The sequence below is a fragment of the Rhinopithecus bieti genome, unplaced genomic scaffold (assembly GCF_001698545.2).
Source record: "Rhinopithecus bieti isolate Rb0 unplaced genomic scaffold, ASM169854v2 scaffold_50364, whole genome shotgun sequence".
NCBI classification, from domain to species: domain Eukaryota; kingdom Metazoa; phylum Chordata; class Mammalia; order Primates; family Cercopithecidae; genus Rhinopithecus; species Rhinopithecus bieti.
In genome coordinates this window covers 846,485-861,454 of record NW_016820096.1, presented here as the reverse complement: position 1 = coordinate 861,454, position 14,970 = coordinate 846,485, and the positions used below count along the sequence as shown (strand labels likewise).

The window sequence follows — 14,970 nt, the reverse complement described above, 5'->3', positions numbered from 1 at the left end:
GTCACGCTACCTGACTTCAAACTATACTACAAGGCTACAGTAACCAAAACAGCATGGTACTGGTACCAAAACAGAGATATAGACCAATGGAACAGAATAGAGCCCTCAGAAATAATACTACACATCAACAGCCATCTGATCTTTGACAAACCTGACAAAAACAAGAAATGGGGAAAGGATTCCCTATTTAATAAATGGTGCTGGGAAAATTGGCTAGCCATAAGTAGAAAGCTGAAACTGGATCTTTTCCTTACTCCTTATACAAAAATTAATTCAAGATGGATTAGAGAGTTAAATGTTAGACCTAAAACCATAAAAACTCTAGAAGAAAACCTAGGTAATACCATTCAGGACACAGGCATGGGCAAGGACTTCATGTCTAAAACACCAAAAGCAATGGCAACACAGGAACAGAAAACTAAACAGCACATGTTTTCACTCATAAGTGGGAGTTGAACAATGAAAACACATGGACACAGGGAGGGAACATCACACACCAGAGCCTGCTGGGGGGTGGGAAGCTAGGGGAGTGATATATTAGAAGAAATACTTAATGTAGATGATGAGTTGATGGATGCAGCAAACCAGCGTGGCACGTGTATACCTATGTAACAAACCTCCACGTGCACATGCAACCCAGAAATTAAAAGTATTGGAAAAAAACAAAAAGTAACAAAAGAAAGCAGCAATACATTCTTAACTCTATCCACCATTAGGAATGGAGGCTGGTAGAAGATGCCAGATGCTCTCTCAGCAAAAATGGGAAGAGCTTCTAGTGTAGAAAAATGTTAACAGGAGGCAGGGCACTGTCAGAATGGCAATGTATTATATCATCCATCAGTTGAGTATGTTTAAGAAAGTTAGAGAGTATGCAAAAATAACTGAATGTAATCCTTGGTTTTCAAACTTAACCACAGCCCCTGAAGTTGTGGCAAATTGTATTCTGATACATAAACAATGTGTGATGATGATGAAGAAGAAGGAAGAAGGAAGAAGGAGAAGGAGGAGAAGTGAGGACCAAAATAGCAATAAAAATTGTATAGGAATTATATAACAAAATGATCAACCAAAGAAAAACCTAATTATTATTTCCTACATAATAGTAACACAAAAACCACAGTTAACTCAAGGCAATACTGATGGTGCATTGATAAAATTCCAAAGGAAAACTAAGTCTGCTTAGCTGAAAAATTAAAGTATTACATTAACAATTATTGCAGGAAATATCTGGTCATGAGCATTTGCAGATGGAGCCTTATAAGAAATCTAAGCAATCACCAAAAAAAGAAAACTTATTTCAACATTTACAAATACTAAATTTTAGTGTCCCTTAACTTATTCAACAGATTACTAACTAGTAAAAAGCTCTAACACATCAAAGTGAATCTATGTATCTGAACTTCATATAATCTTCTAGGAACCAAAGAATGAATGTGTATTTTGAAATTAGTGTGCAAGTTCATCAAAAGAAAATTCCTGGCTGAAAACTATGGAATAAACTTGGCTAAATTCACACCTTCCATTCTTTTGCTAACAATTCTCCCACATACTCATTTTTAAATGTGAAATGTCTTTGTCCTTTCCATTTTTCTGAAACTCTACTTTTCTCTAGGTTTAATTTAAGTCTTCCATATTCCATTCCTCATAAATGAGAATACCACTATCAACCCTACAGGATAGTTTTCAAGATTAAGTGAGTTAATGTTCAGAGACTGATTGAAACACATCTTCCCTCTTTTTTCCTAATTCTAATTCTTGTAAAATTACTATATCCGCAACACCAACAGCAAACATTGCTTTGCAAATGTTATAGGAACTTGATAAAACCCTACTGATAAACAGATTGGCACCCAATATAATTATCTATAAAGCTGAAAATCTGCCTCATTACATTAAGCAATGCATTATACAGTATGTAGAATACTTTGCAGGAAAATATTTGTTTCATAAATTAAGCAGAAAAACATTATTTCTACATCCTAGGCTAAGAATATTTCTGCATTTGTAAGCATCTGTAATGTTATCCTCAGTGGGACTAAAAGAGTCAAAGCTTCCCACCATTCATAGAATACTGCTTTTACCTTGTCCTCATTACAAAGTAACTGATATAACTGAAAATCCAAACTCATTATTTCTGCCCATTCTCAAGTCTAGAAGGATCATGAGACAAATTTTCTGGAATAAATTCAACCACTGTCATAAATTCTGAAGCCAATAGTTTGACCATTACCAATTTTTCCTTTACCATAGTAAAGGAAAGAATATTACATAAAATTCATAGCATATAATTCATTATTTGTGAATTTTCCCAACTATTGACACTAAATATTTGTTTTTTCACTTATATATCCATAGAACAACTGAATTGTTACCTAGAAATATGGAAATATATAAGAAAGAGTTATAAAGGCATTTGGAACTTGTAATATTGTGATTTATGATAAGAAATACAAATGGTGTTCATCCCATTTCCTGGTACTCATCTCCTAAAACCTTTGTAGTCTCCAAAATGGTGTCTTTTTGTATGCTAATGAGATGGCTGGGGGGCGGTCCTGGATAGCCTCAGGATGGGGACTTATTGCAAAGGGAACCAACTTTGCAATTACCTCTGGGAAGAGGTGAGGGGCAGGAGGTTGTGTTGATCACCAGTGGCCAGTGATTTATCAATCCTGGCTATAGGAAAGAAGCCTCCATAAAAATCCAAAAGGACAGGATTCAATGAACCTCCAGGTTGCTGAACACATACAGGTGCTAAGATGGTAGCCCACCCTGAAAGGGCATGGAAGATGCATGTACCTTCCCACATACCTTGCCCTATGCATCTTTTCCATCTAACTGTCCATCTGTATCCTTTGTAACATTCTTTATAATAAACCAATAGACATAAGTGTTTCCCAGAGTTCCGTGAGCCACTCTAGCAAATAACTGAACCACAGGAAGGGATCACGGGAAACTTCAATTTATAGCCAGTTAGTCAACAGCACAGGTTACCACCTAGAGCTTTCGACTGATGTCTGAAGTTGGGAGCAGTCGTGTGGTACTGGGATCTTACCCGGTGGGGTTTGCACTAATTCCAGTTAGTGTCAGAATTGGGTTAAACTGTAGGAAATCCTGTTGGTGTCTGCTGCAGAACTGCTTGGTGTGGTACAGGAAAGAAAATAAAAGAAACAAAATAACAACCATAAAAACAAAACACACATTTTGGAGACCAAGTGTTCTGTGCTGACTATGTGTAGCAGGGGAAAATTTGTTGTTTTTTCGCTACTATATAGGAGTCTATAGATAAAATAACTAGTAAAAAATACATGGTACAAAATTAACAATTATAAGTCACAAACCCCACCTTCAATCACAATTTACTGGTCTATTATAGTTTTTATTTGTATCTATACCTATTTATACTTAGTATCTTTACAATGAGCCAGGCATCCTGAGAGTTTTATAAAATTACTTTACAAAATACTCAGGAACTCTATAATGTAGGCATAATCTCTTTTTCAAGAGTTGAGTAATTAAGGCTTAAAGAGGTAAAGTGATTTGCCCAAGGCCAAACAATTAGTATACATAGTAGAGAAGCCACAATTCAAACCTCTAATAATATTATAAGGACGACCTGTTTTAAACAATTCTGAAATAACAAAATTCAAATTTACAATTTTAATCATGAAGCTATTCATTTCATAAAAATTTTATTTAGGTCACATTAAAGTACTCACCAAGGATTATCTTAAGTTTTAAGAACCTCCATTTTCTTTAAAATAGAATGGAATTAACCAAATTTCTATTTACTTACATGTAACTCTTCAGGGATATCCATGTGAAAATTAGAATATACTGTAACTTCAGTGAAATAACATAACTGGAGACATTTAAAAGCTAAGAGAAAATAATCACCTGATACTCACCTAGTTAATTATATGCCAAAAGATCTGATAAGATTATTAATTTGATTTACATTTCAAAATACATTTATAGATTCAAATTAATACTACGTGTATATCACAAGACTTGAGAAAGGGCACATGACTTCTTTAGTTGTTACACTTTGATTTACCACATAAGTGCAAATTATATATTAAAGATAGAACAAATTAATAACACTTGGTCAAGTTTGGTTTTCTGTTTTTTGGCAAAATGGTAAAGTACCTAAGCTGTTTGGCACAAACTTATGGTTTTATAGGACATAACTGACTGCTCAATGTAATTTTTATTTTCTTTTTCAGATATGAATGGGTATTAATTTTCCATAACTCACATATTTTATCAAGGTTAGATCTTCCAATGAGTTCAGAGGAAAATGCAATGCTTGAAAGCGAACAGCTAAATCCTATTTGTTGCACTCAGGAAAGGCGATTTATATCACAAATGAGTACTCTGCTCCCTTCTGGCTCACCCATAGATAATATTTTTTTAAACTCTTCAAACATCAGGGTTAAAATACTTAAAAAGTTTTCCCCTTTGTTAATGCATGGTATGTTTCTCCATACTACTCCCCAAACCAACCACAGGCTATCAAAAGTACTTAAAAACAATTCTTACATTATCTTTTGACATCCATAGGTTATCTTTGTGACTCAGTTTATTTCCAGTTTGCATACAAACAAAATAGAATGAAGAAGCACCAGAGCCGTAGAATCTCATTCCTAATTTATGTGCCTTCACTTGTTTCCAAAAGACTAAGATTTACTCGCATGGGTATTTATTGACACAAATTATCTAGTAATGAATCGGGGGAAAAAAAAAAACTTTGAGGTCTGTTCACTGGTTCAACTAAGAATGATGTAATGAAGAATAGTAACCATAACCATAAGCTATGTAAAAATAATTAGAATTATTTGTAAAATGATAAAGAAACAGAAGGCTGCATAATTATATCCATAGGATTTGAACCAAATAGATCAAAATAACTAACACCTGACCAAGAAACAAAGTTGTAACTCTTACTTTAAGAGTTCAAAAGCCATCACCACACAGAGGGCACAATTATATATAAAATGAAGTTTCTGGCCGGGTGCTGTGGCTCATGCCTATAATCCCAGCACTTTCGGAGGCCAAGGCAGGCGGATCACGAGGTCAGGAATTCAAGACCAGGCTGGCCAGTATGGTGAAACCCCATTTCTACTGAAAATACAAAAAGATTAGCCGGGCATAGTGGCACGCACCTGTAGTTCCAGCTAACCAGGAGGCTGAGGCAGAAGAATCATTTGAACCCAGGAGGCGGAGGTTGCAGTGAGCCAAGATCGTGCCACTGCACTCCAGCCTGGGTGACAGAGCGAGACTCCGTCTCAAAAAAAAAAAAAGAAGAAGAAATTTATCTTATTCATGCATAAAATAGTGGTAAGTAGAACTTTCTTAAATACTGAAGTCACAAATAACACAATTTCCCTAAGACCCTATGCCTGACGTTCCTCCACCCCGAGAGTTTAATTCCTATAAAATATACTTCAAATAATAAATCCAGCACAACCTTCATAATATTCCTATTCAAAATGTGTTCACTGACTGACTGAACTCTACCTATGTGAATATGCAATAATTAAATCCTCATTTCTTAGTCATTATTTTATGCCCATTTTGAACCCTCCAACTTTCTCAAGATTATTAAACAAATAAATTCAGTCTTTTCTGTCACATCTCAAAGGATCTATTTCCAGAAACCTTAATCATATTTATACATCTTTCCTTGGTTCCTCTCCAAGTTGAGCACATCCGACTTCATTTTATGTTTGACTTTCTTTAAGTAGAACAGATCAGGAAAAGAAAGTTATTATGCTGACTCCTGTCCCTTAAATTACTTAGCCCATACAATCAGCCCACTATTAGAAACAAGAGCTCAAATCTTAGCTCTCAGGGGATACCTGAATCAGAATGTATAAGTTTATTAATATTTTCATTAATTAAATATGAGATGTAATAGAAAGAAAATGAGTTTCAGTGTCATCTTTTAAATGTGATCTAACCTCTCAAAGACTCAGTTTTCACATTTGTAAAAACAGGAATACCATCTATTTTATGAAGATATAAAAACAGAAATTAATACCTATTATAAAAAAGAAGTATCATAGGTCACAAATTCTTAAGTAATGTTTGTATTCCTGCATATCCAGCAGCCAGACCATGCTGGCTTATAGCAGGCATTCAACAAAATCAAACCCTGGGATATAGGTGCTTAATGTTACTTTTCATCCTTCATTTCAGGATTGGTTTTTCTAAAAAGAATAAATAATACTTAACTTCATAAACATTTAGACTTTCATCTGTATTCTGTGTCAGTCTCCACATTCAATAAACAATTGACACTAATAACTTCACGTAAATACTATGCTATTCTAAATTTTACCTTTCCCTTGAACCAACTGTGATTTTTATTTCCAGTTTAGCCATTCTAGTGGGTATTTAGTGCCGTGTTGTGATTTTAATCTGCATATTCTTTCACCAGTCACTAATGAGGCTGAGGATTGGTTATCCTATTTTTAGAAATGCCTGTTGAAGACTCTAGATCACATATATGAGTTATTTATACCTTCTGGATCTAAGCCTTTTATTAATTACATATGTTGTAAATAACTTTTGTCACTTTGTGGCTAGTTTTTTTTCCACTCTCTTAAGGATGTTTTTATTGTTTTACTTTTCTATTATCCATCTGGAATTGATCCAGTGGGGTGGGGGTAAGTGATCCAATACTTTAACACACATTGAGAGTAATATAACTTAAGTATGTGACAGAATACTTAAAACAATATTCAGCATTTGGTTCAAGGGCATTATAAAATAATTCATTTATATATCTAACTACAAAAAATAACAAACATTAATGGTAACGTTATGGTTGCCAATTATTACTATTTACCACATGGCTAGCATACATTGGGCACCAGTTTTAGCATTTCATGTACAGATTTCAATATTCTGAACAATCATACGAAGTTAGCATTTCTCAACTTCCCAAATGAGAAAACAAAGTCAGAAGAGTAAAGTAATATCTTACCCATGGAAGCATATCTAATAACAGTAAAGCTGGAATTTAATCCCATTATGCCCATTTTCTTTCTTCTATACTTTACACTTTGGTAGTTCCTTATTAAGTAGTATTTTTCTTTACATTATTTTAAGATATGTTAATACTTCCGACATTTGAAAGTTTGAAACTGATCATGAATATCTGATATTATTTAAGTACCTACATAGCCATGATCATATAAAACAATGTTCAAATATGAAGCCTCTGCCCTCAAGATGTTTATAACCTAACAGCTAGCACACATATGACAAACAAGGTAGGCAATTTTAAAATTCAAAAAAAGTAGCTGGTTGGGCAGTTGGGGAGAAAAATGGATACATAAAAGGAAAGAAAAATATTCATATATTTACAAATCAAAGCTTGGCATTTTTATATTTATCACAATCTCAAAAGAATGGTGATTGATTTCTTTTTTTTTCTTGAGACGGAGTCTCACTCTGTCGCCCAGGCTGGAGTGCAATGGCTTGATCTCAGCTTACTGTAACCTCTGCCACCCTGGTTCAAGCGATTCTTCTGCCTCAGCCTCCCAAGTAGCTGGAATTACAGGTTCCTGCCACTGTGCCTAGCTAGTTTTTGTATTTTTAGTACAGACGGGGTTTCACCATCTTGGCCACGCTGGTCTTCAACTCCTGACCTCGTGATCCACCCGCCTCGTCCTCCCAAAGTGCTGGGATTACAGGCATGAGCCACCGCCCCCAGCCTTTTGTTTTTGTTTTTTTGAGACGGAGTCTCACTTTGTTGCGCAGGCTGGAGTGTAGTGGCACAATGTCAGCTCACTGCAACCTCTGCCACCCTGGTTCAAGCGATTCTCCTGCCTCAGCCTCCCAAGTAGCTGGAATTACAGAAAATTAAAGGTAATAGAAGTCGGTGCGCGAGTGCTCAAAGCCTGTAATCCCAGCACTTTGGGAGCTGAGACCGGCGGATCAACAATCGGAGAATTCGAGACCATCCATCTTGGCTAAGACGGTGAAACCCCGTTTCTACTAAAAAAAAAAAAATACAAAAAGCTATCCGGGCGAGGTGGCGGGCGCCTGTAGTCCCAGCTACTCGGGAGGCTGAGGCAGGAGAATGGCGTGAACCCGGGAGGCGGAGCTTGCAGTGAGCTGAGATCTGGCCACTGCACTCCAGCTTGGGCGACAGAGCGAGACTCCGTCTCAAAAAAAAAAAAAAAAGAAGTCTTAAATACCACTCAAAGAAAGATGTTCAGAAGAACATAAAGGCAACGTAAAGATAGAAATTTTTTTTCCTCTCCAAATCTATATGCCTTGCTGCAGAACGTTAAACATTATTAAAAACAAACTCAGGGTAAGATACCTCTTCAGGCAAAAAGAAAATCTGTGTAACACATTCCCCCTCCTCAATCCCCACTCAAAAGTAATCAGATAAACAGAGAGCACTGCTGCTAACAAGCTCTCACAGAATTCAGGGATAGCTAAAGGGAGAGTACTCGAAGTAGTGAGTTTTCAGTTTTAGAATTTGAACCCTTTGTCAGTCTTCAAGGTTGCTGACCTTAAAGCCAGGGTGTAAGACCCACCTGTTCATCCAGTACTTTAAAAGGCAGAGTAGAGGGAGGTTTGCTAAATTTGCTCCAAGGTGAGCTGAGATTGAAACTTCTTTCATCATTAAAAGTGTGCTCCTCAGCCAGGCACAGTGTAATCCCAGCACTTTGGGAGGCCAAGGCAGGCAGGTGGCTTAAGCTCAGGAGTTCAAGACCAGCCTGAGCAACATGATGAAACCCCACTGCTACCAAAATTACAAAACATAGCCTGGTGTGGTGGCACCCACCTGTAGTCCCAGCTACTAGGGAGGATGAGGTAGGAGAATCGCTTGAGCCCAGGGGGCAGAAATTGCAGCGAGTCCAGATTGTGTCACTGCACTCTAGCCTGGTCAACAGAGCAAGACTCCATCTCAAAAAAAAGTAAAAAATAAAGTATGCTCCTGCCTGAGCACACTGGCTCACACCTGTAATCCTAGCACTTTGGAAGGCTGAGGCATTCCAAGATTGCTTGAGACCAGGAGTTCAAGACCAACCTGGCCAACATAACTAGACCCTGCCTCCTCTACAAAAAAAAAAAAAGAAAAATTTTCTTAAAAATTAGCCCAGAGTGGTGGTGTGAGCCTATAAACCCGGTTACTTGGAAGGCTGCAATAGGAGGATGGCTTGAGGCAAGAAGTAGGCTAGAGTGAGCTAGGATTTCACCACTGCACTCCAGCTTGAAGTGACAGAACAAGATCCTGTCTCTAAAAATAAATTCAAAATAAATACATAATTTTAAAAGTATGCTGCTGAAGCAACTTTGCCACAATGGATATATTTCCTAATCTCCTCAAGGAAATAAATTGCAGAGTATTTTGTTCATATCATGTTCAGGTTAGCAGATTTATTAATCAGTGCTCTCCAAAAACTTTTACATCTGGCCATTCCAATTCATTTCGTTTTTAAATAAATAGAACATTATGAAACACAGAAAGACTACCAGCAACTATTCTCTCTAGTTGAAAAAAGGATGTAGATCTGATGCTGCCTCTCTTTAGGCCAAAGAAAAGCACTTGACTACCTAAGAGGTCTACCCAGGTTATATAAATTTCAAAATGTACTACAGGTAAAAATTAAAAGACAAGAACACAGAAGAGAAGGAATACATAATCCGTAATTCTCATTGGTAATGGAATGTAAAAATGTGATAGAGTGATGGAAATTTAGATATATCTATAAAAATTTTTTTTTTTTTTACTTTGGCTGTACAGTGTATTAAATTCTTCTTTACCCAAATGTGAATCTCCCAATGGCAAAGCAAAATGCTCTGAAGTTAAGAAAAATGGGAATAATTTATTCAAAAAAATTGTTTGAATAATTACACAGTACAATATTTAGTCCCTACAAGAACACATAAAGTTAGGTCACAGAACACATTATGTCCTTAAGGAAGCTCATCTAAAATGAGACTGGCATGGAAAATAGCCAATTGCAATAAAAGGCAGGAGCTACAATATATAATAAAAGTACATATAAAATGTTAGGGGAAGCATCAGAATATGTAATTAAATTCCACACAAAAGACGGTTCATGAAAATCACACTTGATTGATGCCATAAATTATAAGTAAAGTTTTCATAAGCAGTTAAGTATATTCCAAACAGAGTAAACACCATAAAGTCACAGAAACTTGAAAGTACTTCAGGATCTTCATTCTATTAAATGTGAGCCTAATATGTAAGATACAGTCATTCATTCAAAAATATTTAATGAAGGTCCACAGTGAACATTCATTAAATAGGTACTAGAGACAAACCTCGTTCTAGGTACACAGAATTTATATTCTACCGGTAAAGATAAACATTAAACAGTGTACCCATAAGACACTTTCTGATAGTGATATATGTTATAAAGGGTTAAAAACCATAACACAGGCCAGGCATGGTAGCTCACGCCTGTAATCCTAACACTTTTGGAGGCCAAGGCAGGAGGATCACTTGAGCTCAGGAGTTTGAGACCAGCCTGGGCAACATAATGAGACCCTGTCTCTACATTAAAATTTTAAAAAGCATAACACAATGTGGACGGGAGCAGGAGAAAGATACTTTAGATAGAATAGTGAAAAGGTCAGTGTGAATTGAGCATAAGGAGCAAGGCAGAGTAGGGAAAGTATTCTCTTTTTTTTTTTTTGAGACGGAGTCTCGCTCTGTCACCCGGGCTGGAGTGCAGTGGCCGGATCTCAGCTCACTGCAAGCTCCGCCTCCCAGGTTGACGCCATTCTCCTGCCTCAGCCTCCCGAGTAGCTGGGACTACAGACGCCCGCCACCTCGCCCGGATAGCTTTTTGTATTTTTTTTTTTGGTAGAGATGGGGTTTCACCGTGTTAGCCAGGATGGTCTCGATCTCCTGACCTCGTGATCCGCCCGTCTCGGCCTCCCAAAGTGCTGGGATTACAGGCTTGAGCCACCGCGCCCGGCGGGAAAGTATTCTCTTAACAGTATCTTTTGTCTGTTTCTAGAAAATGCTGTTTCTTACCTTAGGCCTTCTTTACTGCTCTTTTCTCCACCTGTATTTTTGCATGGCTAACTCTGTTTTACCATTGACTTCTTAGTACAAATGTCCCTTTCTCAGAGGTGAGAAAGTAGATAGCGTTCTGAATTTTATTCTAAGTGTACTGGGAAGACATAGGAAGATAGTAAGCAAGGAAGTGATGAGCTAATTTTTTTAATATTGTTTATTTACCATCATTCATTTATTAGGAAACCACCCAAAGGCTTATAGACTAGATTATGGGGTACACAGATGAACAGAGAGACCAGGTGGAATGTTACTGCAATAGTACAGTAAAGAAATGATGGCAACTATCCCAGGATGATAGAGGGGGAGAGAAGTGGGTAAATTCAAGATAAATTTTAAAAGTAGAGCCAACTTAGTACCAAAGTATCTAGATTTTCAAGTTCTATAGTTAGCAACTGGAAAAAAAAAGTTGCAAAAGACTTAAGATGAGTTCCTGTATCTTCTACTTAGACTGTAAGCCAGATCTTATTTTAATATTATATTACATATACTATAAAAGGAAGAGAACTAGAAAACAGGAGCAGCTGCTACACATTTGCTAAAGTGGAAGCAACAATGAAATTAGAGTAAATATGACTTTATCCATTGGGGTCAACGGAAAGAAACAGTCCTTTGCCTCTTAAAATTAGAGCATTATCTCTAATTTAAAATATACTTTGGTAATGTTTTGAGGCATTCATTCTTGCATACTCATCATGCTCAATTTACAATAGGGGATACATTCCTGAAGTTTGTAGCTACATTGTGTCATCTGAATACAGGACTTCATTCCTGAAAATAACTGAGTTTACTCAGTAAACTCAGTAAAACCAGTAAACTCCCACCACTTCAATATTGCATGTCATTAACACTGACTTTGAAATGCAGGCATACAATGATAAAAGCCAAACAAAAATTCTGCAACCTCCATCATCTTGAATTTTAAAACTATGTATAAAAATGAATTTTATGTATATAAAAAATATGTAAAGATTTAAGGAATAAATTAGTATAGCCATCTGTGTTATCAACTCGTTATTATCAATAAAAACTAGCCTCAATTATTGAGAGCTTACTTACTATAAGCCAAGTACTATACTGTGCACTTTGTTCACATTATTTCCCAACAAATTTATGAGATCGGTATTATCATCACCATTTTATAGATGGAAAAAAAAGGCTTATTAGAAAGGCAAAGTAATTTGCTCATGTCAAGCAGCTGGCTACATGGGTTGTTGAGAGTTGAACTCAGATCTGTTTGGATTCAAAGTCCAAATCCATAACCATGACTTTGTAGTGCTGCCACAACTTTTTTAAAACCAGTTTTTAATTCATATAGAGTAGCTGTACATATTTTGTGATACTTTTATTTTAATACCTGTGTACATATACGCAATAATAAAAAGAGTAATTGAGACATCCATCACCTCAAGCATTTATCTTTTCTAACCATATATTTTATACTACTCTACTGAGACTATTTTAAAAGATAATTATGAATTTGAATGTTACATATTTAGAGTGGCTACATCTCAAACATCTAAATGTTAAACACATGTTAAAATTAATATGCCAAAGTATATATTTTCTAAACAAACACAAAAAAAACCTGTCAAAGTATACAAAAACATCATTGGCTTATAAAATCTTTCCCTTGAATGCTAAAATAAACAAAATATAACAATACAATATAAAATAAATTTTTTTAAACCCAAATTAATCTATTCATCAGTCTAGAAACTAAAAAATGGCTTTCAGATTTTTAAAAAATATATATGTGAAGAAAACTGTTTAGAAGAAAACATTAATTGATACGTTTGCTTTCCCATTTCATATCTGCAGATGGTAACTACTCTCCAAACAATATTTATAAATGTTTTCTACGCTACAAGCTTAAAATGCAAGTAGAGTAAGAAAGTCATACAAACTCAATTCACATACAAAATACTTGTGTTGTATACTTTGAAAATTATTTGTTTCACTTTCCTCATACTGCGCCCATCCATATTTCCAGACATCTAAAACTAGATCAGACACTGTTCTTAAACATCTGAACATTTCGGTTTACTATAGAAATGGTGTAAAATTATAAAGCATAATCCTTGAAAAAATATCTTTCAAACAAGCAATTAAAATAAGGCTTACCATTTTGATGCCTGTGGAAAACGTCACTGGTTTTACAGGTTTTGGTTTCTCAAGTTGCATTTCTAATTGGGTAGATCTATCTTTATGCTGAGCCAAAAGCAGAGCAACAGGGAGATCAGAACTCTCCTGTAAGAATAGTTCAAGTTCAATAAGAAATGTAAAAGGGAAAACTAAAACAACAAGACTTTTATTTTAAATTATGTCCTTTCCATAAGCATTTCATGTCAAACTAAATATTCACATTACCGAGGACACTTTACAAAAAATATTAACATTCCATAATAAGAAAAGGCTGTTGTAGACTCGTAAATCAAAATACCCTGCAAACAAGTATTTTTATAAAATCCACATTAAAAGTTCCTATTTCAACTAGCAAACCAACCACATTTATTAAAACGAAAAAAATAAGCTAATCACAGAAAGCGTAGTACAAAGTACTATAACTTAGATCAGATGTTTATCTAAGACGCATTCTTTTTACCAGTAAATTTAGACCAGTTTGAAATTGTTTCCCATTAGATTTCACCTGAGACCATTTGGAAATGATCCTTGTTCTATTTTGCACAATGAAACTATTGTAAGTACAACCAAAAGCATATTTATTTTCTCCTTTTCTAACTTAATTTTAAAATTTAAGTGTATGTTTTTTAACTTAAGTAACAAAATGACAGTTAAACATTTTAATATCTCATATTAATTCTAAGCACACTGACACATTTTAATACCATAAGCAAATTACTAATTTTTATACATAGACTGTTATTTATTCTGTTTAACAAGAAGTCCTCTTACATCTTTAAAGTGCTGTGGAACTAAGGTCTAAACTAAATGATATCCAGACATTTTCCTTTCTGAGTTTTCAGTTAAATAAGAACCCAAAAACATATGCAGAAGGAGGTTCCAGGAGGAAAAGATCTCTCTCTCTCTCTTTCCTACACACACATACAAACACACACACACACAGAAAGAGACTGAGAATTTTCTGTATCTATAAACAAAGATGAAGGTACAAACACATTTTTATCTCCTATACCAGGATTATGTGCTAAAGCATATTGTTCAAAGAGGCTATAGATGTTAAAATAGTGACTACACAGAATTTGATCCTGAAGAAACTATTATTAACATTTCACAGCATAAAGTAAACATACAGATTTTAATTTTCTTTCCAAATCTAGCAGCTTAACAATTTTTTAGGCACAAATGTGGTTAATTAATATACTTAAAGGAATTGGTTTAAGGTTACAGTATAGAAATAACTCAAGCAACTTAATTCAATAGAATTGTCTTAGAATAAAGTTGCACACCAAGATTTTATGATAGAAGTGTTTTGCAAGAGCAGTGTTACAAAGATTAAAACTTTTAATAGTAAATGGAAGAACATAAATTTTATTTATTTATAAGATATAACCTTATTAAGGGGCAAAATCATTAAGACCTGGCTTTAACAATAATGAAGGAAAAGTGATGAAATATAGTATGAGGAGAATATACTAGAATACCTTTTATATTCTACACAAAGTATTAGTAATGCATGAGTAACTGTATTGCTAAGATTCCTTGCAGCTATTCTAGATTTACATTAAGAATTTTATAATAAAATATAAAATTAAAGAACATTTTTAATGGGCTGTGACCAAAAAAAATCTTTTAAAAGCTATTCTATCTTTTCACATGTAGAAACTAACAAAAGAAAAATAAATTTCCTTAGCTAAAAAGTTAAAAGTATTGCTTTTCAATTTATACTCGAAATCAATTCAAGTGCTCTTCCA

The 14,970-nt window shown here is 35.1% G+C and overlaps 1 protein-coding gene across 1 annotated transcript in view; it reads right to left on the bottom strand.

Annotated features, from left to right (window-relative positions):
• MNAT1 (MNAT1 component of CDK activating kinase) overlaps window positions 1–14,970 on the bottom strand; it is a 182,416-nt gene that overhangs the window by 81,151 nt on the left and 86,295 nt on the right. The window contains exon 6 of the mRNA XM_017859423.1: window positions 13,199–13,324. Coding sequence (XP_017714912.1) covers window positions 13,199–13,324 — 126 coding nt within the window. The remainder of the gene's footprint in view (window positions 1–13,198; window positions 13,325–14,970) is intronic.